This window comes from Lithobates pipiens, unplaced genomic scaffold, assembly GCF_037356315.1.
Source record: "Lithobates pipiens isolate NorthernLeopardFrog02 unplaced genomic scaffold, aLitPip1_a1.2 Scaffold_28, whole genome shotgun sequence".
NCBI classification, from domain to species: Eukaryota; Metazoa; Chordata; class Amphibia; order Anura; family Ranidae; genus Lithobates; species Lithobates pipiens.
Window position 1 is genome coordinate 19,530,676 of NW_027507789.1, and position 23,604 is coordinate 19,554,279.

The 23,604-nt window shown below is 47.1% G+C and overlaps 2 protein-coding genes across 9 annotated transcripts in view; both read left to right on the forward strand.

Annotated features, from left to right (window-relative positions):
• HGS (hepatocyte growth factor-regulated tyrosine kinase substrate) overlaps positions 1-3,008 on the forward strand; it is a 42,647-nt gene extending 39,639 nt beyond the window's left edge. For all 8 annotated transcript variants that reach the window (XM_077458833.1, XM_077458828.1, XM_077458829.1 and 5 more), the window contains one exon: positions 1,100-3,008. In XM_077458833.1, coding sequence (XP_077314959.1) covers positions 1,100-1,109 — 10 coding nt within the window. In that variant the 3' untranslated portion in view covers positions 1,110-3,008. The remainder of the gene's footprint in view (positions 1-1,099) is intronic.
• A 5,093-nt stretch (positions 3,009-8,101) lies between these two features.
• Positions 8,102-23,465, forward strand: MRPL12 (mitochondrial ribosomal protein L12). The gene is made up of 5 exons (XM_077458838.1): positions 8,102-8,267; positions 13,369-13,540; positions 16,808-16,891; positions 21,387-21,524; positions 22,998-23,465. The coding sequence occupies exons 3-5, from the start codon at positions 16,835-16,837 to the stop codon at positions 23,112-23,114; spliced, it is 312 nt and encodes a 103-aa protein (XP_077314964.1). The 5' UTR covers positions 8,102-8,267; positions 13,369-13,540; positions 16,808-16,834; the 3' UTR covers positions 23,115-23,465.
• Positions 23,466-23,604: the final 139 nt, after the last annotated feature.

Below are 23,604 nucleotides of genomic sequence, written 5' to 3' on the forward strand. Positions count from 1 at the left end.
GAGGCGATTGATGGAAGCCTTTCCGACAAGCTGCTGTAGCAGCGAGCTATTCATGAAGTGATTGGATGAGAGCTGGTGATCAGATCTTGGTTATTTGCCTGTTATCATTCCCCTTCTGGTAAGGAGATTTTATTGTCACTGTGGTGTGGAGTGCTACTACTACACACTGAGGCTGGTGCTGAGATTTCATCCTTCCCTTTTTCCCTCCTATTAAGTTTCCCTTATTTAGCGCTGCATGTGGACTTTTCATATGTTGTTATTTGTATATGAAACAGATTGTGTTGGTTGCTTGCCATTCCATATTGGGTAGTAGTTGATTTGATAGCCCTCCCCCCCCCCCAAGGTTTATAACTCCACATAACAACATGCTGAATGAATGAATGAAATACTTGTATAGCGCACAATGCGAACTGAATCGCCTCTAGGCGCTGCATGCTAAGCTAGCGGTGTGCGGCGTCCTGTCACATTGTATGTTGTGGTTCCCCTCTCACAGCTACTAGCTCTCTCTGCCATCAGTCATTTTGTACCAAGCGGCAGAACACATCCTCCGCATCCCTTTAGTCATGTATGCTAACTAATCAGTAAAATACACAGGGATACTGAGTGTGTTCTTTTACAAAATACTCTTGAAAGAAGTTTTGAGGCAGAGTGCTGTGAGGTTTAAAGGGTAAGTTCATCTTCATCTTTACAGAAAAATCTGTAAAGGGAACGTACACTGGACCCACCTCCAGAACCTCCACAGTCCTGCTGACCTGCAGTGTGGGAATCTCCCGTTCTGAGCCCCCGAATATAGCCACCCCACGGCTCCAGAGCTTAGAAATCCCCCCCCCCAATTCCATTCCCGACACATGCTGGAAATGTAACTGTCACATTGGTTGTGCTGTCAAACTGTCAAAGCATCCAATGGTTGGTGTCATAACTGATCACATGTGCAGCATCATGGCAGTTGAAGATTAAAGGGAGGCCAAGATGGCAGCTCCCTTGGCTGAAAATAAAGAGGGTTTATTTCCACTTTAAGGGTGAGAAATATTTTGGGGTTTTTGTGCTGTACATGTGTAATGCTGTTCTATGGAGTAATTGTTTCTCTCTTCTATTTTAGATGGCAGTAGGTGCTGGTCAGCAGCAGCCTCCACAGCAGCAAGCAACACACGGCCAGCAAGTGTCGGGGGGCAGCGAAGCCCAGTTAATCTGTTTTGATTGATACCTGGAAACGCCCTTCGCTTTCCCAGTCATCTGTCAGAATTAACCTCGACCCCCAACACCACCACCATCACGGCTGGCATTCCCTACCGACGTGTAGCATGCTTTCTTTCTCAGTGCTGCTGCAGTAAACACTACATTTATGTACCTGCCATTTCCTGTGTCTGCCAGGCTAATCTCTGCGTTCATCACAGCTGGCCAATGCCTCACTGCTCTCTACTAACATTGTAATCTGTAGTCCACTTGTAAGGTGTCCAGAGCTGCTCATCCTATCGAGCCTCCCACCTCATCCGATGTCCTCCTGCCTAGCACCTGCTTCTGCCCCCTCTGTAAGGCGGGTCCCCTTACATGCTGTTTTTTGTTGCTAACGTGTTTACTTTACCTTCCTGAACTGGGATTTAGTGCTTCTCCAGTGTGAAAGGGACTGTTTACCCAAAGTTGATATTTTTGGGGTGGGCTTTAAAATAAATGAGAACTCCACGTAGAGGGATACCTTCCTATAATGGCTGTCGGATGAGATGACTTCACCTCTGGAGTCCCTGGGTGAGGTATGAAAGAAGTTGGTGAATCAGCCCACTTAGAACCTCTGAAGCATCTGTTTATAAATGTACTAAGCTGCTAAGAAAAATAACATTCCTTTGAGTCTGATTTAATGGCTAACTCCACCTATAATGGGTAAGTTCATCTTTTGGAACATGTTACATTCTCTTTAGGGTGGTATCTGTGACATGTTTCAGCTCCTGCTTCCTTATTTTTCCCCCCTCTTAGGCTGGGTTCACACTAGTGTGAATTGGATGTGGGTTTCTCTGCATCCAATTTGCATGACAGGAGATTGGCTCTCTATGGAGCCGGTTCACACATCTCCGTGGCAGCTGCGGAGCGGATTGCACAGGAGTCCTGTGCCTCTTTGGCTCAGTTTCGGGTCTGAATTCAAAAATTTGGGCCCGATTAGTCTCTGAAAACGGAGAAGAGGGACACACCGGACCCCCTGCTATCAGCCTCTTCTGCACTAAGTGTCAGGAAAACTTGTCAGAAGCGATTCATGATGATAGCAGAGGAACGAAGCAGCAGATAGAAATGACACTTGGTGCTCTGGATTGAGACAAGTACACACTATAGAGGGATATGCTTTGTTCAGATTTCACATCTGAGGTTTACAATCACTTTAAGGAATTTATTTTATTTTGATCTATTAACACACATCAAATTCTTCCTGTCATCCTCCCATTGCAATAAGGGGGAAATGGAGGCTTGTTCATGAACAAATTCTTTTGCAGGCTCTTTGAAAGATAAGACCAAAAGTCATCAGCGGAGCTTAATAGATGGCAACAAGCAGCCCAACTCCCTTATGTACAGCAAAGATGGACAAAGTACAGGAAAAATAACCCCTTTAAATATCTCCTCTGATGGGGTGGAGGGGAGGGAGGTTTTACCCCCCCAGGGAGGTGAGAATGAAACACATGGAGGTCTTTAGGTGTTAGCTGTTTGCTTTCTATGGGAGAGGCGTGTGCAGTGTCACTGGATGTAAACTGGAACGAATGTCCTGCATATGTGCAATGTCTGTGTGTGTGTGTGTGAGATCCCATACACCCATAAAATCCTAACGTGCAGGGCGGCGTAGGTGAGTCCTTCAGCTCTGGTACAATTGTTGGCTCGCCCATCATTCCTGCCCCCTCTAATGTGTTTTACTGCTTTTTGTGCTTTGTAAACTGTGAAGGTCGGGGGCCAGCTGTTAGCGCCCTCGGACCACGGAGTTATTGCTTGTATTAATCTATTGAACTAGTGACAATAAACATATATCAACCTTAGATTGGCTGACTGGTCTTATTCATGTGGGGTTTGCAACACGGAGAGGGGGACTTATTGAAACGCAACAGACAGAATCTGGAGCAGCTGTGCATGGCAGCCAATCTGCAAACCTGTGACTGGCATGGGGGGGGGCTGCTTTGTAGAGGGGAGGGGAGACCCGTACCCAGTAAGAACTCCAAAACTGCGTGTATTGCTTCAGTTGCAGGTTCTGCCATCTCTTTTTCAGGCCTGGGGGGGAAAAAAGGGGTTGTTTACTTCTCTTTGTTGTTTTTACCTACAGATAAGCCTATAATAAGGCTTACATGTAGGGAAAATGAATATTTCCTAAATGTGCGCCATTCCAGGAGATATTCACCCTGCCTGCAGCCACTGATGTCAGCGGCCCATGCGCTCTGAAGGTTCCGCATATCGTGCCGAAATTCAGAGCTTCTTGCCAGAACTGAAGGCTCCCGCGCCCATGCGCAAGATTGACGTCATCACGGCTCTGGTCACTCGCAGCGCCGGAGCCCGCAATCCCTGGAAGAAACGCCCGGGAGAAAATGTTAGCGGTAACCGGGTGCCGTTGTGGGGGCTTCGTTCTAAGGCAAGTATTACTTAACGTGCTAGTATGCAATGCCATATTATGCCATTGTCTTGCAGGTTTTTGTTTTTTTTGGGGGTTTTTTTCAGCGGTTTACTACCACTTTAAAGTGTCACTAAACATACATCATAAAAAAAAAAGATCAATAAATGGTAGATTACATTCTGTTCATACTCGGTCACTAAGAGATTCCCTTTTCTGTATTCTGCAAAAAAACCTGGTTGATCCTTCTGCTCTCTATCTCCACCTTCTATCCATATCCCCACTGCAGTTGGGGATTTTGCAGAGCAGTGTTGCAGTTCTGCACATGCTCAGTTTTCAGTGAGTTTCTATGCTGAGCATTTCCTCCTTATCATATCGGAGTATCCCATGTGACCACTACTACTATAGTCATACACAGTGGTAAATGACAGCCCACTCTCTCCCTCCTCCTCCATGCCCACTAACCAACTAAACACAAAGGGGGTGGGCCATTACATGTAGATTGATGGAGGCTTCACCTCCCTCTTATTTTAAGACACAGGCTGGAGAGGCGTGACACAGCCTGTGACTGGCAGAAATCAATCTACACCGTGGTATTGCCACAAAACGGTAAAGATTTGATTTCAAATATATATTTGTATGAAAATTTATAACAGCGACCAGCAGCAGAGGACTAGAAGCTCCTCCTGCTTATGTTTCCCAGCAGACAGGCTGGGAAACATCAGGGTCATGTGACTGCTGGATATCGATTAGGAAAAAGGTACTGGAGGCTGGGTTCACACTGCAACATAGAGTGGCTCACAGCAGGGGGGGTCCAGTGAGTCCCCATTCACCATTTCAGGTCTGATTTCAGCTCAAATTTTTAGCTGAATTCAGACCCGAAATGGGCCAGAAGACGCAGAAGACTCCTGTGCAATTTACACTGGTGCCGCTCCGGAGATGTGTGAACCGGCTCCATAGAGAATCTCCTGACATGCGCATTGGATGTGGTGAAATCCTCATCCAATTCGCAACAGTTTGAACCCAACCTGAAAGGGTTTTTTTTTAATTAAATTACAGTGCCATCATCCATATAGAGAAATAGAAGGGATGATGTACATTGAACAGTGTGTGTTTAGTATCACTATAATGGAACGGGATTTATGCTTCACTAGAAGGCAGGTGAGACATCAGGGGTCTAAAAGACCTCTGAAAGTCTTATTGAAAGAGAACCTGTCACAACAAAATAGCGTCACATAGTGGACCTTCTCATCTAGTTTAGTGAAAAAATAAAATTACAAAAGGTTACTGAACCACATGAACCCCCCCCCCCCCCCCCAAAAAAAAAAAAAAAATTGAGCCTCCACCCCCACATAGATACAAAATGTGAACATGTGTCAGGGACACCTACATGCTAGAAAGTAGATATGCGCTATACCTGTTATGCCGCGTACACACTTTTCGGCAGTAAAGTTCAGACGGAACGAATCCGTCTGACAATTTGATCATATGTGGGCTCCATCCAAAAATCTGACGGACTTTAGAAATAGAACATGTTTAACATTTTTTTTGCCGGAACGCCGACCCAGTTTCTAACAAGAAATCCACTTGTCTATATGCTAGTCCGACAGACAAAAAACCGACGCTAGGGCAGCTATTGGCTACTGGCTATGAACTTCCTTATTCTAGTCCAGTCATACGTCATCACGTTCGAATCCGTTGGCCTTTGGTGTGATTGTGTGTGGCCAAGTCCATTCATTTGGAAAGTCCATCGGGAAGACTGTCGGACCTAGTCCGTCAAAGTCCGGTTGTGTGTATGCAGCATTACATGTTGGCGAACACACTGGAGTCAGAACAAGAATTCTAGACCCATTAGTTACCGATAAACTGATGACCTGTAGGGGGTTTTAAATTGTCACCTATGGAAAATATAAAGCACCAAAATCTTCCGAGAAGAGTTGAAGCTGTTATAGCTGCAAAGGGTGGGCCAACTCAACATTGAACCCTACAGACTAAGGTTGGATTCACACCTATGCATTTTTTTTTTGTGCATTTTGCACTACAGAAAGTATTCCATAGGAAACCATGTTAAATGGACTGTGGTGCAAATCTGCAAAAAAGCACTAACAAAATGCATAGGTGTGAATCCAACCTAAGACTGGGATGCCATAAAAGAAGTAGTATAGCCAAAGCGGGTTTGGCTGTACGTCTCCTATGGATCACAGAACTGCAATTCAATTTGCACTTCTGTGACTTGTTTTTCAACAGAGAACGGTCTGAAGTCCCCACTCTGCTGACGTTGTGGAAATCAGTCCAGGCACCGCGTCATCCCGACAATAACGTCTGGATCAGCCAGGTGCTTGGACTAACACCCGGCTGGGCCTCTCAGTGAGCCGCTGAGAGCCTGAGACTGCTGCTCTGTCCCCTCCACAGCTCAGCGCTCTAATGTGTGAGCAGGGAGAAGAGCAGAGAGCTGTGACTGACAGTTTGCAGCTCTCTGTTCACAGAGCTCTGAAAACAGAGTGATCCGCAGTGTTCGATCGCTCTGTTCTCAATGTAGAGGCCCTTGGGGGACAGATGCTGCATCGGACCAGGACTGCATCCATTTACCCTGTTTCCCCTAAAATAAGACCTAGCGTGATTGTCGGTGTTGGCTGCAATATAAGCCCTACCACCCAAATAAGCCCTACTCTGTTTCCTCAAAAATAAGCCCTACCCTGAAAAGAAGACCTACAAGGACTTTAACTAGGGCTTATTTGTGGGGTAGGGCTTTTATTGCAGCTATCACCGACAATCACACTAGGTCTTATTTTAGGGGAAACAGGGTAGGTAAGTATGATTCTGAAATAAAAAAAGAAACCCAGACTTCTCTTTTAACCACTTGAGATCCGCGCTATAGTCGATTGACGGCTACAGCGCGGATCTCCTTTTCCGGGACTACGTCTATTGACGTAGTCCCGTGTACGAGCGGCCTGAGGGGCGCGTGCGGCGCGCTCTGTGATCGGCGAGTCCATGAGACTCGCCTGATCACCGATCCGTGCAAGGGGTCGATCCCGACCCCTTATCACGTGATCAGCTGTCAGCCAATGACAGCTGATCATGTGATATAACGGAGCCGGTAATCGGCTATTATTCCTCCTCGCGCTGACAGCGCGAGGAGAAAAAAAAAAAGCCGATCACCGGCGGCCGTGATCGGGACATCAGTCCCGATCACGGCCAGCCCTGCTAGCGACCACCTGCCCCCTGCCAGTGCCCACCTGCCCCCTGCAGTGCCCCACTTATTAAAAGTAAGTGCCCCCCCCGTCAGTGCCACCCAGCACTGCCCACAGTGCCACCCAGCACTGCCCACAGTGCCACCCAGCAGTGCCCACAGTGCCACCCAGCAGTGCCCACAATCTGCCTCAAAGGTGCTGCACCCCAGTGCCGCCCATCAGTGCCCAGCAGTGCCACCTATCAGAGCCACCTATCAGTGCCACCTATCAGTGCCCATCAGTCCCATCTATCAGTGGTACCTATCAGAGCCCATCCGTGCCACCCATCCATGCCATCTTATCTGTGCCCATCTTTGCCCATCAGTGCCGCCTTATCTGTGCCCATCGGTGCCGCCTTATCTGTGCCTATTAGTGCCGCCTTAACTATGCCTATCAGTGCCCACCAATGCAGCCCATCAGTGCCCACCAGTGCAGCCTATCAGTGCCGCCTAATCAGCGCACTTCAATGAAGGAGAAAAATGACCCGTTTGCAAAATTTTATAACAAACTATTAAAACATGATTTTTTTTTTTGCATCTTTTTTTGTTTGTTTAGCAAAAAATAAAACTCCGAGCTGTAATTAAATACCACCAAAAAGAAAGCTCTATTTGCGGGAAAAAAATGATAAAAATTTCATTTGGGTACAGTGTTGTATGCCCGCGCAATTGTCATTCAAAGTGCATCAGCGCTGAAAGCTGAAAATTGGTCTGGGACTGAAGGGGGTTTAAGTGCCCAGTAAGCAAGTGGTTAAAGGAGGGTGACAACGACTGATTGGCTCCTTGAGTTGCTTCTCCCTCACTCAGCTGTACAGGGAGGCGTATACCTTGGTCACTTGCACTGCTTTGAAATACATTAAAAACATATCTGTTTAAAAAAAAAAAAAAAAAGTTACAAATAGAAAAAAATAAAATAAAAATTAATGAAATATTAATGCAGGGCTCCATTACTATGAAAGCCAAGGTCATGCACTAATAATAAGTAAATGAGTTGCTATGACAGGCAGGCAACTGACATTTTTTTTAAAAGGCAGGTACAGCAAAAGGCATCTTTATTATTTTCTTAGTGTGATTCCTTTAAAGCCTAGACAACTGCCTGCAGCACGGGACAGAGCCTCAGTCTCCACGCAGGAAATCAGTGACCGTTCCTACTGCTCAGGTTGCAAGGAAGCCGGCCATGACAGGTGTGGGCAACATACCCACAGTCAAGAAGTCTGCCTCTTTACTCTCTCCGAGCTCCTGAAATCACTTCCGTCGGCGTCTGCGACCAATAGGCAGCGCCGTGCTTCCTGTCAATAAAGTTTTTTTTTTTCCTGGACGCGGTGCACGCCGGGTAGGTCACACGGTGTGCTGGGCTTCCATGTGTTGGCGCCGGTGACAGTGAGCGGAGAAAAGGCCGAACACCGGACACCATGTACCCCGCCGCCGCTGCTGCCTGAGAGCGAGGAGCGCCGCCTCCGGCTTGTGCAGGTACCTGCAGGGGGAGGAAGGAAGGAAGACTGGGAAGGTCATTACTGGTCTGGTCATGGAGGGGTCAGGTGACCCTGAGGAGCAGAGGGTGGATGAGGAGAATGGCTGTGTGTATAATGTCCTTCCCAGCTATGTGACCCCCCCAATAAATATACCATGACTGACCCCTCCGTACAGAATGTATTCATAATGTCCACCTGACCTTATGTACCCCCACCCTCCCCATATGCCCCCTGCAATCTGAAGAATGGCCATGTAGCCCCCCCATCCCCCTCTAGATTGCTTATGTCACGTCCCTCAATACCCCCTTCTAGAATTCCTAAGTTGCCCACCCCCCATCTCTATTCTAGAATGCCGAAAATAGTTACCCCATCCCTTTCTAGAATGCCTACGTACTACCCCCCCCCCATACCCCATTCTAGAATGCCTAAGTCACGCCTGTCCCCCCCTTCTAGAATGCCTATATACCCCCCCTTCTAGAAGAAACCTATCACCCCCCTTCTAGAATGCTTATGTACCACCCCCCCAATAAGCCCTTCTCAAATGCCTGTGTTGCCCCCCATACCCCCCTCTAGAATTCCTAAGTCAGCCCTCCATCCCGTCCCCCTTCTAGAATGCCTAAGTTGTGCCCCACCATCTCCATTCTAAAATGACCATGTAACCCCCCCTTCTAGAATGCCTATGTCTCCCCCCACACCCCCTTCTAGAATTCCTAAGTCACCCGTCCCCCCTTCTAGAATGCCTATGCACCCCCCCAAATACCCCCTTCTAGAATACCTATGTTGCCCCCCCCCCCCATCTCCATTCTAGAATGCCTATGTCGCCCTCCCTCCCCACCCCCTTCTACAATTCCTAAGTCACCCGTCCCCAAACCCCACTCTAAAATGACCATGTAACCCGCCAATACCCCCTTCTAGAATGCCTATGTTGCCCCCCCCCCAAACCCCCTTCTAGAATTCCTAAGTCACCCGTCCCCCCTTCTAGAATGCCTATGCACCCCCGCCCATCCCGCCTTCTAGAATGCCTATGTCGCCCTTACCACCACACCCCCTTCTAGAATTCCTAAGTCACCCGTCTCCCCTTCTAGAATGCCTATGCACCCCCCCCCATACCCCCTTCTAGAATACCTATGTCGCCCCCCCACACCCCCTTCTAGAATTCCTAAGTCACCCGTCTCCCCTTCTAGAATGCCTATGCACCCCCCCCATACCCCCTTCTAGAATACCTATGTCGCCCCCCCACACCCCCTTCTAGAATTCCTAAGTCACCCGTCCCCCCTTCTAGAATGCCTATGCACCACCCCCTCCCCAATACCCCCTTCTAGAATGCCTATGCACCACCCCCTCCCCAATACCCCCTTCTAGAATGCCTATGCACCACCCCCCTCCCCCCAAATACCCTCTTCTAGAATACCTATGTGGCAACCCCCCCCCCCCCCCCCCAGAATGCCTGTGTGCCCCCATCCTATGGCCGTTGCCTGCTGCAGTGTTCACATCTTCTGTAGGGTGGATCCCGGAGCATCCTCTGGAGATGGTTGCTTGGAAGTCTATGGGAATGGGGTGGGGGGGGGGGGGGGCACCTTTAGTTTGGGGCAGAAAGGATAAGTGTACCTTCAATTGTGCAGGGAAAGGGGAGAGCCATTGCTGATCTGCTTCTGGAAATGCCAGTTTCCTGGCTGCTGTGCTGAGCCATCGGGCTTAAAGCTGAGCTCCAGTTATTACTAATGGAGCTTGGAGCAATGGACGTGTACATCCCTCCTACCTGAGGGGCCGCTGGGGAAGCGGAGAAGCATTGTAGTAGTCAACGAGTCGACGCTACTACAGTGATCGCCTGTGGGTTCTGTGCCTGGTTGAACACAGGAGGTGGAGTGGGATTAGAACCCCTGTCAGGTTTTTATTGCTGTCTACGCCCCCTTCAGGGAGATTTTATTATTACACAGGAAGTGAAGGGAAATCTCTCCAATGAGACACAGATGGTAAAACAAAATCTGGCAGGGGTTGCTATATTTCCTTACGCCGTCCAAAATGGGGAAAAGCTTTTCCTTTAGTTCTACTTGAACACTTTCGCTGCCAGGAAAAAAAAATTGCATTTAAAAAATAAATTAATTTGAACGTTTTTAAAAATCATTTTAGACCTGAAGTGTACATTTTAAATAAACCCCAAAACATTATATATTTTCTGAAAGCAGAGACCCTGGAGAATAAAATAGTGGTAGTTCTAATTTTTTCCACGCACACAATATTACTAATATTAAGTGATACAAAACCTAAAAATGTTTTTTTACCTTAAAGCGGAGTTCCACCCAAAAGTGGAACCTCCGTTTATTTGTCTCTCCACCCCCCCCCCCCCTTCCGGTACCACATTTTCCACCTTTCGGGGGGCGAATACCTGTCTTTGACTGGCATCCTGTCCCCACTTCCGGGAGTCTGGGCCGTGGCGCATTATGTCAGCAGCTCGGCTCCCTGGTCCTCCCTCCTTCCCCCACCACCAGGGGCCAGTTGGAGGGTGCAGCGGTGCCTTGTGCATGCGCAGTAGGGACCTGGCATGAAGCCGTTATGCTACACTGCCAGGTTCCCTTGCCTGCAATGGAGGCCGCAGCACCAGACAGCTGATGGAAACATCAACTGCGGTGCCGACATCGCTGGACTCCAGGACAGGTAAGTGTCCTAATATTAAAAGCCAGCAGCTACAAATACTGCGGCTGCTGACTTTTAATAAATGGACACTTACCTTTCCTGAAGCCCAGCAATCTCTCGGCTGCTGCCGGCGCCATTCTTGGTGAGGGAATCGGGAAGTGAAGCGTTGCGGCTTCACTTCCCGGGTTCCCTACTGCGCATGCGCGAATCGCACAGAGAATGGTCCATGCTGTCTCTGGGACCCGTGTGTGTCCCTGCAGACAGCGCGGCGGGACAGGAAGAGGCGTAGACTCCCGTGGGAGTCTATGCCCAGAAGTGGGTGCAAATTTTAAAGTTAAAAAAATTATATATTTTCAGTTTCCTTGTCCCCCCCCCCTCCCCAAAAGAAGAGGAGGAGCCAAGACCACCACCAGGAACCCGAGAAGAGGAGGATCGGGGGCCGCTCTGTGCAATACCACTGCACAGAGCAGGTGAGTAGAACATGATTTTTGTTTTAATTTAAAAAAAAAAATGTAAAAAAATAAATAAAAATTCAGACTTTTAGTAACACTTTAATTTTAGCGCACACAAACGCAGTAAATTTTTGGGTAAAATATAAAAGCAGAGGTTGCACCGAGTAAATAGATGCCAGACATGTCAATCCTTACATTTTGTGTTCACCCGTGAAATGGTGACAAACTTCAGTTCACTAGATTTTCAATAGCCCCCTATAGGTCATCAGTTTGGCATTACAAGAGGAGGGCCTGGTGCTGGAAATATTGTTCTCTCTCCGCCGTGGGCGGCGGTATGCAACATTATTATTATTCACAAATTTATATAACGCCAACAGTTTACGCAGCGCTTTACAATGTAGAGGGGGGACAGCACAATTACAGTACAGTTCAATACAGGAGAGCCCGACTCGTAGAGCTTACGTTCTAAAGGGAGGGGGTGTTGCTACAAAAGGTAACAAGTATCACAATGGATGCTTTCACACCACCGTGTGCATTTACATGTGTATATGAGGGAGTGGGGGACCTAATTTTTTTGGGGGGGGGGGGTGGGATTATATGTGCAGGTGCAACTTACATTTTTTACAATTGTAACTTTTTATTTTTTATTTTATCATATAGGGGACAAAAAGTCCACTATAAGGATTTTTTTTGGGTGACAGGTTCTATTGAAGGAGACATCCAGGATCTAGAGCAGTGGTTCTCAACTCCCATCCTCAGGACGCCCTAAGACTGGCCATACATCTATAGATTATCTGCAGATTTTCTATGGTCAGATGGGGAAAAAGTGGAATAGATTCCTCCATCTACGCTGAACTGTGTGGATGGAAGAATCTCCCACTGGCCCCAAGCTTCCATAACTTGCTAGTCGCTGGCTCTCATAATACCTGAACATTCTGATTAGGTGCAGGCATTGTTTAGGTTGAGAGCCAGTGGGGCGGACTAGCGAGATACCGAAAGCTTGGCCCAGTGGGAGATTCCTCCATCAACACAGTTTAGCATATGTGGAGAAATCTGTTGCACCTTTTCCATCTAACCATAGAAAATCTGATAATCTATAGGTGTATGGCCAGCTAATCAGGCCAGATTTTAAGTATTACCTTGGGGGAGATGCAGACTAGAATACTGCAATCACTGAGCAGCAAATGATATCACCTGTAATGTTTTTCAGTTATCTTGCAAACCTGGCCTGTTAAGCACCCCCCCCCCCCCCCCATTACCCATTATTATATTTTCTGCAGGTTTTTGTCTTCAGATTTACCAAAACCATGTAGTGCAAGGTCCTGCCTGACTGCATACACATTGAAACTCTTAAGGTTTGACCCCCCCCATATTATTTGTTTTGGTAAATCTAAAGACAAAAATCTGCAGAGAATTGTATTGGGGTGTATGGGGGGTCTTGGTGTGTCCTGAGGACAGGCGTTGAGAACCACTGATCTAGACCCTGGATGACTCCTCTGTGCTCCACTGGATGTCATGCAGTGCAGATTGCATTCCATTCTTTCCCAGCCATGGGACACTTGAATGTAACGTCAAAACATGTCGTCACCGGGGTGGTCGTTGGGTCCGTAGCGCCAGGAGTGTCAGACTGGTGGCCCCTCCAGCTGTTGCGGGAACTACAAGTACCCTCATGCCTCTGCCTGTGAGAGTCATGCTTGTAACTGTCACTCTTGCCATGCCTTAATGGGACTTGTAGTTCCACCACAGCTGGAGGGCCACCAAGTTTGAAACCAAAATATGGAAAGTCATTACTTCCAACAACTGCCATTTTCAGAAGTGGAGGTCAGCAGTGGCCATTTGTAAGCAGAAGAGGGCTTAGAAATTGAAGGTGATGGATTCTGATTGGTTCCTATGGAATACTGCATGTGATTGCTCTTTTTTTATATTAATAGTAACAATAAAGATAATAACAGAATGTTATTCCTCTGTGCAGTGTCAGGATTTCCAGTATAACGATTTGGTTACATTCTACAGGTTGGAGGCAGTGAGGTATTTACGGACGTCCTGCGCACTAAGGAACGAGCCTTTATCCACGCCAGATTTGGACAATGTGGCCAAACAATACCCACCCAAAATCCACCAGCTGGTTGACCAAATAGCATCCCTCACACTGTTAGAAGTCTCCAACCTCAATGAGCTGCTAAAGGTAAGCGAAGACACTGGCGTCATGTATACTGCCGGTCTTATGCATATTGTTCCATGTTCAAATCTGTGCTTTTGCCTTAAAGGATATGTAAAGGTTCGGTTCAACAAAAAAAAAAAAAAAAAGCAAACGTCCTACTTGCCTCCTCTGTGCAGTTGGTTTTGCACAGTGTGGCCCCAATTCTCCTCTTCTGGGGTCTCTCATTGGCGCTCCTGGCTCCTCCTCTTCTTGAGTGCCCAGTCGGAGAAGCGCTCTCCCTGGGGGCATTAACACAGACAGCAGGACTCGGCTTCCGCATCATTGTATTTGATTGACAGCAGTGGGAGCCAATGGCTGCGCTGCTATCAATCCATCTAATCAGGACCCAAGATACCGATGTGTGTGTCTATGGAGCGAGGTTCCAGGGATGCACTGCTTGGGAACGAGCGGACACTGTGTGACGCCATAGCAAATGGCTTGCTATGGGGACACACTAAGAAGAGGAGGAGCCAAGATCGCCAGTGGGAGACCCGAGAAGAGGGGGGATCTTCAATACCATTGCACAGAGCAGGTGAGTATAACATGTTTGTTATTTTAATGTAAAACAAAAAAATTTAACTTTAGTAACACTTTAAGGTTGTGTTCTAGTTTGTGAAGCCTCTTGAACATGGATGCTTATCAGCACTTGTGTGCTGAATGAGTGTATGCAGCAGTGCTCAGGTAAAGACCAATGCCTTATTTGTCTAAATGTAGGGATCTCCAAACTAGTCCTCCAGTTGTTTGGGAACTACAATTCCCATCATGCCTAGTAGCGGTGCAACGGATCGGATCGTTCCTCGGATCAGCAAATAATTTAATTTGCAAAAACCTGTGAAAATTCCACCACCATATAGTCCCCACTGTAAAATCCACAATCTCCCCCACTGTAATATTGGCTGAGTATGGCTGGGCATTGCTAGGGTATTGGGGTACTGCAGAGTATTGGTATTGGGGTACTGCAGAGTATTGGTAGGGTATGGCTGGGCACGGCTGGGTATGGCTGGGCATCGCTAGGGTATTGGGGTATCGCTAGGGTATTGGGGTATCGCTAGGGTATTGGGGTATCGCTAGGGTATTGGTAGGGTATTGGGGTACTGCAGAGTATTGGTAGGGTATGGCTGGGCATCGCTAGGGTATTGGTAGGGTATTAGGGTACTGGAGAGTATTGGTAGGGTATTGCTGGGTACTGCAGGGTATGGAGGGATGGCTGCTTCCATCTCAGGATCTCTCCCCTCCACTGTACAGCTTGGTACAGAGAGGGGAGAGAGGAACCGGCGTCATGACATGATGCCGGTTTGTTTACAAGTGATCGCTCCATCGGAGCGATCTGTGTAAACAGCCTGGGTGTAGAAAGATGGCCACCGCTTCGGAGCTAGGCCGAGACTGCGGATCGCGGCATGTGCCGATCCGAGCGGGGTGACCCGTTCGGATCACGGATCGGTGACGATCCGTTGCACCCCTAATGCCTAGTCATGTCTGTGCATTTATCAGTTCTACAATGCCTCATGGGACTTGTAGTTCCGCAACAGCTGGAGGGCCGTAGTTTGGAGATTCCTGTTAGACGGTAAATGAGCCCTTGGACTTGAGTTTAACCTCTTGCCGGCCGTGTAACACATATATGCAATGGCAAGGAGCTCAGGCTTTAACTCCCATGCATCGCACACACGTGTCCATGAGCGGCTGAGCTTTCTGTGCTGAGTGCACTCCCAGCACAGTGACTGAGCTGGCAGAGACTGCTCCCCATCTCTTAGCTACATAGTAGGTGAGGTTGAAAAAAAGACAAGTCCAATTTATCTGTGTGATTTATATGATGTCCGTATTACATTGTGTATCCCTGTATGTTGCGGCCGTTCAGGTGCTTATCTAATAGTTACATCTCTAATGATCGTGAGCCACCTGATCATGTGACCACTGTGACAGCCAATCACAGTGGTTAAATGATCGGGGATACTTTACTGCCCACCTCCCACCAGACATAATAGCCTAGTTACAGGGACCACTCGACGAGAAGGGGGTAAGAAATACCAGTGATATGGCAATGTTCATTACGTATATTCACAATGGGGTTCATTTACTTAAAATGGAGCTCCATCCAAAAGGGGGGAAGTTCAACTTTAAGCAACTTGAGCACTCCCCAGCCCCTAGGCCCTAGTTTTGACAGGTACCCGCTACCCATTTCTCAGCGGAAGTTCTCTCCCCCCTCCCTGCAATCTTCCGGTACATGTCACAGGTCCAAGAAGATTGCCTGACCATTCAGTAGGCACAGCGCAACTCATGCATGCGTAGTGGGCAACCAGCTGTGACGCAGCGAGCTGTCAGTCAGGTGCCCAGTGTTGTAATGCCAGCGAGATTAAAGGGAAAGAATCAAGGGTTCGGGCGGCCACATCGCTGGATCCTGGGTACGTGAGTTTGTGTTAAGTCAGCCCCTGAACTTTGTAGCGGCTGACTTCTAATAAACACAAAAACAACTGGAGCTCCTCTTGAAGGCAAATATACTGTGCACTTCAAGTGCAGTTACTCTAGATCTGAGGGGAACATGCAAGGGGGAAAAAAAATCAGCATTTTTGCTTACACTTGATTGGATGATAGAAATCAGCAGAGCTTCCCCTCATTTTAGAGATTCACCTTAGATCTACGGGGACTGCACTTGAAGTGCACAGCCTATTTGCCTTTAGTAAATCAACCCCAACGTGTTCTCATGTACAAATCTGGTAATACACTGCACATGCTGTAGGTGTCACTGTTGTTCCAACTCTTCTTCCGTTGCTGGAAATGGAGAAATGCACTTGATTATTAAATATCATTTAAATAGTACAATGTGCCGTCACTTACTGGATACAGTTTAATATAAAAGCACAAATTTCACCCCCCCCCCCCCCCCCCCAAATATGCACTTGAGCGTAGGGCTGTGTTCCAGCGGTTCCATGCATCCCTGTGCAGGCAGACCCATTGATGTCTATTGGAAGCCATGGACACTGTATCTGCTCCCAAAATGACAGCTGTGTGGGTGTGTGCTGGCATGGCTATGAAATTGAGAGTAGCACCTGTGTCCCAATTGACATGGGACTACCTGCACAGATCACCTGTGCATTCCCATGCAGACACACACAGCCCTTACCTGGGCATTCTCTTACGCACACCTGTGTGATTGTGGCCTCAAGAATGCCATACTTGTTGCAGTAAAAAATTACTGGTCTGATCTGTTTGTTTTTTATTTATTTTTTTAAAAAATATGTTTTGTTTTATTTGTAGAAAACGCTGAATATTCAGGATGTTGGTATGATGCCGATGGGTGCCGTGATGCCAGGAGCAGTGGGTGCAGCAGCACCAGCACAGGTAAACACATTTGTTTCTTGGCTGTTAGACCTGGTCTATATTTGAGATAATTGGCTTTAGTAAAGAGACCTTCTGTGAAATTCTGGTGAATTGTTCTTCACTTCTCGCTTTTTGGCCTTTGCCGGGTTATGGTTTTTGTGCGGAGAGAAGGATCATTTGAAGATTCCTGTATTAGTAAAAATGTAGACTGCTAAATCACCTCCGGCAGTGCAGCAAACGGAACCTATGGAAGCCTCAAAACATGTGATTAAAGGAGTTGTAAAGTCTCAGGGTTTTTCATCGGTATGCATTAAAGCGGGACTGTACTGGGGGAAAAAAATATTAAAAGCCAGCAGCTATAAATACTACAGCTGCTGACTTTTAATAAATGGACACTCACCTGTCCCGGGGTCCAGCGAGGCCGATCGATCGCTCGGCTGCTGCCACCACCATTCTAGGTGAGGGAATCAGGAAGTGAAGCGAATCGGCTTCACTTCCCGGTTCCCTACTGCGCATGCGCGAGTCGCGCAGCGCAATAGGAATTGTCCGCGCTGTCTCTGGGACCCGTGTGTGTCCCAGCAGACAGCGCGGCAGGACAGGAAGAGGCATAGACTCCCACGGGAGTCTATGCCCGGAAGTGGGTGTAAATACCTGTCTTTGACAGGTATCTCCACCTCCCTCTCCCCTGTAAGGTGCCAATTGTGACACCGGAGGGGGGGAGGGTTCCGATCAGCGGAAGTTCCACTTTAGGGTGGAACCCCGCTTTAAGGTTAAAAATACCCCCCCCCCCCTTTTTTTTTTTTTTTTTTTTTCCTTACCTGAACCCGATCGTTCCAGTGATGAGCACGTGCTCCGCAGCTCCAGCCGCTGTCTCTGGTCTTCATTGGCTCGACTGATAGCAATGGCTCCCCAACTGTCAATCAAATCCAGTGTGACAGTGGCGGGGCCTGACTCTGTGACATCAAGCAGGGATTGTCCATTTTTGAAAACGGCGCGGCTGCAAGGCTCCGCCCACACAGCCGCGCCATTCATTCTCAGTGAGCAGTGAATAAGCGCCTGCATTGACGGTGTGAAACGCATTCGTGGTTTTATCCCTGCTGTCATATCAATAAAGAAATAGTTTTTCATTGAAGTGCGGCCACCTGGACTTTTTGTTCTTTGTTTGCATATCGAGCCGCACCCATACCTAAAGAGGGAGGAGATCTTAGAAAGAGACACCTGGAGCGGGTTTTCTTTTTTCGCTCCGCCCACACAGCCGTGTCATTCATTCTCTGAGTTCTCAGTGAATTAAATAACAAGTATCGTATGCCACCGCTGCAGACGTACTTGTAGTTTGAGTTCAGCTGCGAGCGCCAATTCTTCTAGATTTGTAACTGAAAGCCCGTACAGGGCAGAAAACTAGAGGAAGACTACGCAAAGGCCTGACATGGCACCTACGATTTGCAGACTCCAAAAAAAAAAAAAAAACGCATTTTTCTATTACTTGCAAAAATGTATGCAAAGCATAGTGATGTTCACATTAGAAAAATACAGAAAAGGAGAAAACATTATATAAAGAGGAAGAGCAAACGCAAATCAAATTTCCCAAATTTGCTCCTTCATCCAGAGTGGGGGCGCTCTAATACAGGAAGTGTGTTACTGGCCACATCACCAGATGAAAACACAGGGACAAAAAGCCTAAAGAAGAAAACGAATAATCTAATGACGAGCTGCAATAGATTACATTTTTGGTTTTGGGTCTAATGCCACTTTAATATAGTCCCTTTTTTTTGCTACAGTTCAATAAGGTGTGCTATTCTGGGATCCTTAACCACTTCCCGACCGCCGCACGACGATGTACGTCGACAGCATGGCACGGGCAGGCATATGGGCGTACATGTACGTCCCTGCCTTCCCGCGGGTCGGGGGCCCGATCGGGCCCCCGCCCGGTGCCTGCGGCGGTCGGTATTCGTGCGGGAGCGATCCCGGACGAGGGGGCGGCCATTCGTTCATGGCCACCCCCTCGCGATCGCTCCCGACGAATAGGAATCATTCGTGACATCACTTCCTCTCCTGTAATGTAAACACAGGAGAGGAAGTGATGTATTCTCTCCTCCGTGTCGGTATTTTTCGTTCCGGCACCGAGAAGAGAGGATCGGTGAGTTGCACCAACACGTCACTACACAGTAGAACATGCCAGGCACACTCACACCCCCCCGATCACCCCCCCCAATTACCCCTGCCCCCCAGTCACAGTGACACCAATGTCATTTTTTTTTTTTGCATTGGTGTCATTTGTGACTGTAATAACTGTTAGGGCAGTTAGGGTTAGCCCCCTTTAGTTCTAATGTACCCCCCTAACCCCCCCAATAAAGGTTTAACCCCGTGATCACCCCCCGTCGCCAGTGTCACTAAGGCTGGGTTCACATTGCAGTGGTTTATGAGAACGAATGTGATTCGCACTGCAGTGCCAATCACATTCGATCTCTGTGCGATTCGAGTTCAGCTATACAGATAGTATGGCTGAATTCGTGTCGCACCCGCCGCAAACTCGCACGGGACCCTTTTTTTGGTCCGCAGCAGAATCGGATCGCATGGGTGTTTGCAGATCGCACTGCGATATGCGAACTGATCTGGGGGTGTCATTAACATTTCACTGACACTCCCAGCAGTTCGCATAGGGCAGTGTGAACTGCCGCCGGGAGGCATGCGATGCGGGAACCCGCCGCGGATTCGTGGCGTTCCCGCATCGCTCCAGTGTGAACCCAGCCTAATAAGCGATCGTTTTTCTGATCGCTGTATTAGTGTCACAGGTGACGCTAGTTAGGCAGGTAGGTATTTAGGTTCGCCGCAGCTTTTTATAGCGCCAGGGACCCCCCATATACTACCGCATAAAGCCCCCTGATTGCCCCCTAGTTAACCCTTTCACCAGTGATCACCATATAACTGTTACAGGTGACGCTGGTTGGTTAGTTATTTTTTTATAGTTTCAGGGCACCCGCCATTTATTACCTAGTCTCACTAGTGTACCCCTAAATTTAGGGGTGTCTACTTTCCAAAATGGGGTCATTTGGGGGGGGTTTGTGCCATCTTGGCATTTTATGGCCTTCAAAACTGTAACGCCCTTAGAAAGCCTGAAGGCGGTGCTTGGTTTTCGGGGCCCCGTACGCGGCTAGGCTCCCAAAAAGTCCCACATATGTGGTATCCCCGTACTCAGGAGAAGCAGCAGAATTTATTTTGGGGTGTCATTTCACATATGCCCATGGCATGCGTGAGCAATATATCATTTAGTGACAACTTTGTGAAAAAAAAAAAAAAAGTTTGGAATTTTCCCGCAACTTGTGGCAAAATATAAAATATTCCATGGACTCAACATGCCTCTCAGCAAATAGCTTGGGGTGTCTACTTTCTAAAATGGGGTCATTTGTGGGGGTTTTGTGCCATCTTGGCATTTTATGGCCTTCAAAACTGTAATGGGTAGTGAGAAGTGAACTCAAAAATTTACGCCCTTAGAAAGCCTGAAGGCGGTGCTTGGTTTTCGGGGCCCCGTACGCGGCTAGGCTCCCAAAAAGTCCCACATATGTGGTATTCCCGTACTCAGGAGAAGCAGCAGAATTTATTTTGGGGTGTCATTTCACATATGCCCATAGCATGTGTGAGCAATATATCATTTAGTGACAACTTTGTGTAAAAAAAAAAAAAAAAAATATTTTTTTTTGTCATTATTCAATCGCTTGAGGCAAAAAAATAAAATATTCAATGGGCTCAACATGCCTCTTATCAATTTCCTTAGGGGGTCTACTTTCCAAAATGGGGTCATTTGGGGGGGTTTTGTACTGCCCTGCCATTTTAGCACCTCAAGAAATGAGATGGGCAGTCGTAAACTAAAAGCTGCGTAAATTCCAGAAAACGTACCTTAGTTTGTAGATGTGACAACTTTTGCGCAAACCAATAAATATACAATTATTGACTTTTTTTTTACCAAAGACATGTGGCTGAATACATTTTGGCCTAAATGTATGACTAAAATTGAGTTTATTGGATTTTTCTAATAACAAAAAGTAGAAAATATCATTTTTTTTCAAAATTTGCGGTCTTTTTACGTTTATATCGCAAAAAATAAAAATCGCAGAGGCAATCAAATACCATCAAAAGAAAGCTCTATTTGTGGGAAGAAAAGGACGCAAATTTTGTTTGGGTACAACATTGCATGACCGCGCAATTACCAGTTAAAGCAGCGCAGTGCCAAATTGTAAAAAGACCTCTGGTCATTTACCAGCAAAATGGTCCGGTCTGAAAGTGGTTAAATAAAATAAAATTTTTTGTTCTGATCACTCCACGTTTACTTTAAAAAACAAAAAAGGTGCACGCCATACCGATTCTGCTTGGGGTACGTCGGTGACAACTGTCACTGACTTTGGGTCATTATACCTAACATATCTGAGAAGCTGTTCTCCTCGGTCTGCAGTTATTCCTGAAGACTTGTTTAGGGTTGAGTTGGGTTTGATTTTTTTTGGTTTTGTTTTGTCTTGCACAGGCTGCAGAGGAAGAGGAAGCTCCAGCCAAGAAAGAAAAGACGCATTTCACTGTAAAACTGACAGAGTTGAACGCTGTAGAGAAAGTGAAACTCATCAAAGAAGTGAAGAATTGCATACCGGGGGTGAACTTGGTGCAGGTAAGATAATCCCCACATAATGCATTATTCGCTCAGGATATATAGTCATTCAGTGCGGTGCGTAGTTATTATCGTACTGTGGCTCTGGAATACAGGAGCTTGTTGCTGGTCTGCAGCATTCTAAACATTACCAGATTGCTGTAATGTCTGTATCGCACTATAAATGTATTTTGTCAATGGGACCCTACAACCTGATTGTAAACATGAGTGGGACCCCATTCTGTTGCTTATGACTGGACGGGGGGGGAGCACAGCCTGAGAAATATGGTGGTTCCCATAAAAGGCTGTACTGTATTTTAGATTTTTGCTGCTGCATTACCAAATTTCACCATCAGGTGGTGTATTTCCACCATCTCCCCCTTCTGCAAGTGAAATATGTAACTACAGCCCTTTGCCTTCGAAACTTGGGAGATACTCCAAGACTGAGCACATAAGTGACTTTCTTTCGGACATCCCCGGATTTGTACAAAAAATGGTAGCCTGCCTGCTTCTGTACAGAAAAAAAAATCAAATCCTTTATTAAAAACTTGTACATTAAAATCAAATTTGGCCTGGGCACTCAGGACATGTCTGTCTGTTTTTTTTTTTTTAATGGGTTTTTTTATTTATTTATTTATTTTTGTCGTGTTTTTTTTATTTTATTTTTTGAGCTCGGATAGAGGGCCCCACACTATTCATAAACAAAAAATTTGAGCTAAAGATGGGTTTTTGTGTTAGCTGCCATGACGATAGGCTGCACTTATGGGTACTGATTAGGTTTCACTTATGAGGAGGCGTGAATATGCCACATTTATGGGCACTGATAGGCAGCACTGATGAGGGACACTGGTGTTCACGGGCAGCAGTAATGGCCAGCACTGACTGGCATCACTAATGGCCACTGATTGCTAATGGTGGGCACTGATTGCTGGCAGTGGTGGGCACTCATTGATGGCACTGACCTGTGAGGAGATGCCGCTGATCGGCTCTCCTTTCCTCACGCTTGGTGTGATACGAGGCGCGCCGATTACAGGCATCTCTCTGTGTTTGCATGTGACCGGCTGCGATTGGACACAGCCGATCACGTGGTTAAAAAGCCACGGCTCTTAACAGAGATGGGGGGGTGGGGGGGCACACCGTGTCCTACCAACACGGCGCAGCCGTGCGAGAGCAGTCATCCTGGGAAGCCGTCATATGGCAATCAGCTGTCATTTGACGATGGGCGGGCGGCAAGTAGTTAAATACAGTTCTTTGGCATGAGTCATTTTCAATATGAATGCCGAAATGTCATGATTTCTGCCAAGGTATGCGAACTTTTGAGCACGGCTAAAAAAAAAAAAATCTAGAAGCTGATTGGTTTCTGTGCAGAACTGCACCAGACTTTTGCACATTCAGTTTTAATAAATGACCCCATTGGCTTGATAAAAGCTACTAGATAGTTGCTGTGTTCAAATCTTATTTTATAATTCCTAATTTTTTTTTCTTTTTGAAAAGGCCAAGAAGCTGGTGGAGTCTCTTCCACAAGAGATCAAAACCAACGTCTCCAAGGAGGAAGCGGAAAAGATAAAGGCGGCACTGGAAGCTGCAGGAGGGAAGGTGGTGCTGGAGTGAAGCATCTGGACTCTTTATGACCGTTTAAATCGGATGACTGTTTTGTGGTCGTCTTCTACAAGTCTCCTCTCTACAGACCAAGCAGTGTCAGTTCTCAGAAATGCAATGTACTCTTGTGTCTAAGCCATCGAAACGCGTGGGAGCACCACCCAAGGCCTTCACCTCATACTCCCCATGGGGACGCCTCTCCCACCTCCCCCTTTTTATGGGCTGGGTGGGGGTACAGCATTTGTTGGTATATCTTCCCTCCTGTGTACGTTGACCTCTAAAGCACTTAAATGTGTAATCAATAGTTCAATGTTTCATTATCTAATCTTTTGTTTTTTTTTTACATTAAACTCCTACCTTGAAGGCTGCTCCCTCAGGCATCACCTCATTAATCTCTTTTCTATATAATAGACAACTCCTCTTCTATAATCGATATGCCTGAGCAGAGAAGTGGCAGCGCTGAGAACTGTTCGATGCATAGGGGTAGACTTGCTAGAACTGG

Bases quoted from the DNA above. Each gene is read 5' to 3' on its own strand.
- MRPL12 (XM_077458838.1), top strand. From the start codon at position 16,835: ATGATGCCGATGGGTGCCGTGATGCCAGGAGCAGTGGGTGCAGCAGCA. The intron at 16,892-21,386 runs GTAAACACATTT...TGTCTTGCACAG, and splicing joins GTGCAGCAGCACCAGCACAG to GCTGCAGAGGAAGAGGAAGC. The intron at 21,525-22,997 runs GTAAGATAATCC...CTTTTTGAAAAG, and splicing joins CGGGGGTGAACTTGGTGCAG to GCCAAGAAGCTGGTGGAGTC.